The sequence below is a fragment of the Arachis ipaensis genome, chromosome B07, assembly GCF_000816755.2.
Source record: "Arachis ipaensis cultivar K30076 chromosome B07, Araip1.1, whole genome shotgun sequence".
NCBI lineage: Eukaryota > Viridiplantae > Streptophyta > Magnoliopsida > Fabales > Fabaceae > Arachis > Arachis ipaensis.
In genome coordinates, this window is record NC_029791.2 from 12,465,121 (window position 1) to 12,469,646 (window position 4,526).

The 4,526-nt window shown below is 37.4% G+C and overlaps 1 protein-coding gene across 1 annotated transcript in view; it reads left to right on the top strand.

Moving 5' to 3' along the window:
• LOC107608070 (glycerol-3-phosphate acyltransferase 5-like) overlaps positions 1 to 1,149 on the top strand; it is a 3,025-nt gene extending 1,876 nt beyond the window's left edge. Inside the window, exon 2 of the mRNA XM_016309960.2 lies at positions 137 to 1,149. Coding sequence (XP_016165446.1) covers positions 137 to 1,051 — 915 coding nt within the window. The 3' untranslated portion in view covers positions 1,052 to 1,149. The remainder of the gene's footprint in view (positions 1 to 136) is intronic.

A 4,526-nucleotide genomic window follows, 5' to 3' on the forward strand; every position in this document is an offset into this window, starting at 1 on the left:
TTTAATATTTATTTTGTATTTTAACAAAATTTTTATACCAATAATTAATTTAATAGCTATTTCTTTTAGATTTAACATGGTGGTTATAATTAAGATAACTTTTATTTTTGTGACATAAAATTGAATTTAAATGCAGGAACAAATTGTTCCTCCCTTTGTAACAAGGCAGAAGCAGGAGCAGGAAGCGCTCCGGCCACTGCCGGTGATCTTCCACGACGGCCGTCTAGTAAAGCGGCCGACAGCATCGACCTCGCTACTAATCCTTCTATGGATGCCAATAGGCATTATACTTGCCATAATTCGCATCACCTTGGGGTTCACACTACCCTTTTGGGTGATACCCTACGTTTCAAGGCTCTTTGGAGGCAAGGTGGTAGTGAAGGGCACACCACCCCCTCCTCCGTTGAATGGCAACTCCGGCGTGCTATTCGTGTGCACTCACAGAACCCTAATGGACCCGGTGGTCCTCTCCTCCGTGCTCCACCGCCAAGTCCCCGCAGTCACCTATTCCATCTCTAGGTTAACAGAGATACTCTCTCCAATCCCAACGGTTAGGTTAACAAGAATAAGGAACGTAGATGCTGAGAAAATCAAAGAGCAATTATCAAAGGGTGATTTGGTTGTGTGTCCAGAAGGTACTACATGTCGCGAACCCTTCCTTCTAAGGTTCAGTGGGTTATTCGCTGAGTTAACTGATAGAATAGTCCCTGTGGCCATGAACTATAGGGTTGGATTCTTCCATGCAACCACTGCTAGGGGTTGGAAGGGTTTGGACCCCGTTTTCTTCTTCATGAACCCTAGGCCGGTTTATGAGGTCACTTTCTTGAACCAGTTGCCGGTTGAAGCTACTTGCTCCTCAGGTAAAAGTCCTCACGATGTGGCTAACTATGTTCAAAGGCTTTTGGCTTCAACTTTAGGGTTTGAGTGTACCAACTTTACAAGGAGAGACAAGTATCGGATCTTGGCTGGGAACGATGGTATTGTTTCTTATACTTCGTTTGCTGAACGAATGAACAAGTTGGTCAGAACTTTCAAGCCATTTTTACATTGAAAATTATTCTTCTTGTAGTTAATTAAAAATATATTTATTCAATTGTTTTATTCTGTAGTTAATTATGGTGTGTATTGAAAACCATAATTTTGTGTGTTTGTTTTTTGTCTTTTTTAGGTTTTCCATGTAATACGTTGATTGTTTTGTATATTCTTTTGGTTTTATTAATTAAATAAATTATTCAACAATGATATATGTCTTCACCATAATATGCAGTAGCTATTACTTTTATTACACACAGTATAAAATAGGTAAATTCTACGTATCCAATTCTCTCTAAAATAAAAAATAAGAACAAGTTTAACGATTTGGTCTCCAAACATTTCAAATTCACTTTTTTTTGATAAAAAAGGAATCAGTCATTGGAGAAGAGAAAAGAAAAGTCTCTTTGAGTGTTGCATATTATATGTTATATATATAGATAATTTATTCATATTTTATCCATATTTTACCTTTTTATCGAAAATGTTACTTCAACATTTTTGTTATTTCTAACTCAATTTAGTGCATCGAGACATGACTCGTTTGGTGTTCCAAATTCGCAATATTCATATTTTGTCAATCCTGGTAGATTAGATGCTATCGACCTCAATAATGATGACATTGAAAATTATAGCAATATAGTATTCAACATTGGCAATGGAAAGAGGATGAGATATTGATCAGTACATGCTTGAATGTTTCAATTGACCTTATAGTTAGTACCAACCAAAAGGGTGAAACATTTTAGAATCGAATTCGCAACTATTGTGTAGAATTTAGTACCAACATAAAAAGGGGGCAGTTGCATGTAAGAAACAATGGTATAAGATCAACAAGGCAGTTGCATAATTTGCTGGTTATTATTGTAAACCCCGTTAAATTAGTAAATAATTAGTTGATAAATTAATTTTTAATAAAGAATATTAGAAATGCAATTATAATATTAAATTAGGATAGAGTTCATCAAAACGAGAATTTTGACATTAATTTCGAAGAAATCGGTCCAGAAACAGCAGCGTACTAGAGAGGAGAAGAGAAGGGCACGAAACCCCTGCGTCAACTCCCGAACGACGTAACTTCTCCGTTCGAGCTCTGATCGCCGCACCGTTTGCGGCCACTCGTCCACGGCGTGAAGCTCTATATTTCTACCGGAACAATTTCATTGGTAACTTGTTTAATCACTCTCAGCCTCCTCTTCCCCCAAATTTTCAAAAATTGAGTAGGAATGTTGAATTTTTTTGATTTTTAATGTTTTAGGATCCAATTAGCTTGAGGAAAACGTTCACTCTTGCTTATGTGAAGCTTGGGTAAGGTGAGGATACCATAATTCTATTTTAATTCCATTGAATTTGAGTTTTGAGTATTAAATTGGGTATATATATGTTATAAATGTGTATTAGGTTGTGAATAAATAATTGGAGTTTGAGATTGTGAATACCGAAACTTGGAGGAAGCTGTGCAGTTGAGGTTTTGGGGCTGTGATTGGTTTTAAATAAATTGCCTTGATCGTTACGTGGGAATCGGCCAAGGTATGGTTTAGGTTTCTTGCATTTAGTATATAATGTTCTGTGAAAACTTAGGCTAGATGACCGTAGGATAAGTTAGAACGTATGTGTATATATGGTTTAGTGTTTTGTTATTAAATATGGATTGATGTGGTGCTGATTAGTTGAATTGAAAAATTGTTAATAAGGGATTTGGGGACACAAATATGTAATTCATGAACTATGGTTTGGTTGTGAGATTTGGCATGTGTATATGCAATTATTGATGGTGGATTTGGCATGTGTATATGTGATTATTGTTGGTGTGAAGGGTGATTTTCATGGTGGTTATGGTGTTAAGGAAGAAGGATTTGTTGATGTTAGCATGTGTAGGTTATTGTGTTGGAAACATGGAAATTGTTTGAATGAGGAAAGAGGTTTTGCAAGTTTACCAAAGTTGGTTTTTGGCCGAACTTCGACGAGGCATAACTTAGCCTTCGGACCCTCAATTTGCTCCCAACTTGTTTTAAAGTAAAAATTGGGTTCGTGAAGTTTATGCCATTCGAAGAACAGGAGAAAAATATTTTAAATTGAAGAAGTTATGGTTGTTGGAAAATTGTATCTAAAAAATTGTCTTCTACTACCATTCTACAGCTTTTGCTACTGATTCTGTATTTTTAAAAGAATGTACGTCCACGCATACGCGTGACCCACACGCACGCGTGGCATGGGTTTTGGCGATGCGTACGCGACTGGTCCTATGCGTACATGAAAGGAGCCAACAAGCACGTCCACGCGTACGCGTGACTAGGGGACGCGTGCGCGAGCTGCAGTTTTATATTTCCACGCGCACACGTGAGCCACGCGTACAGGTGGCCCCTGTTCTAGCAAACATGATTTTTGAGTTTTAAAAACCTTATTTCAAATCTCTAAACTTCTATTTCCTTTCTTTTAATCATAAATAGTGGTATTAAACCTGACAATTAGATGAAGCTAGGAAATGGGGATAACTTGGCGGTGCAGTAAAGCTAAAAAGGAAAGTGATGAATTGATTATGAAATGTTACGGATGATTATGTATGATACTTGGTTTGATAATCAAATGAATGATCATGTATGATATTTAGCTGGAATGATTAAATGATCTGAGATATGAGATTTTCTGGATAAAGTACCGTGGCTTGCCACCACGTGTACCAGGTTGAAAACTCGATACTCTGTTGACCCTACGACATAAGGGTGACTGGGCACTTATAAATTCGCAGGAATGTTAACCCCCATTGAGCAATATTGATTATTTAAGAAAAGCTATGCATAGACTCTTGGGGATGCACTTCGAGGGACAGTCTAAGGTTTTCGGACTTGTCGGGTTGGCTAGATAACCGACAGATGAGCCTCATCAGCCAAAGGACAGGCATGCATCATTTGCATACTACTTTAATTACTTGTTTGTGCATTAACTGGGTGTGCTTAAATGTACTTGCCATGTTAATTGTATATTTGTTACCTGCAGTATTTGTAACCTTCTTGTGCTTACATTTATCTGTTTATTTGTCTGTGAAATGCTGACGGAGATGGAGGTATGGAGGAATGGCAGTATGAGACTTAGGTTTTAAGGATAAGTTAAGTTAGGCTTAGAAACTCTTAGAAAACTACCTTTTATAGCTTTTGTTTAATACTTTAAGCTCTATAATCTGAGTGTCGGCGTTTTAGGATTGCCTCTGGCATTCCTAGGACCTTATATATTATGTGTGTGGCACCTTTACCATACTGAGAACCTCTAGTTCTCACACCATACTATGTTGTTGTTTTTCAGATGCAGGTCGAGAGGCGTCTCGTTAGGCGTCTGGACTCTTGAAGCGAAGTGGTTACTGGTTATTTTGTTGTACAGTGATGTGTATATGTGTACTTAGCTTTCTCTCCGCATAACTTGTTCTTTTTTATCCTCCTAGAGGTTTATGGAGAGGCATGATTTTGTTTATGTATATTTGGATTTTGGATATGTATATG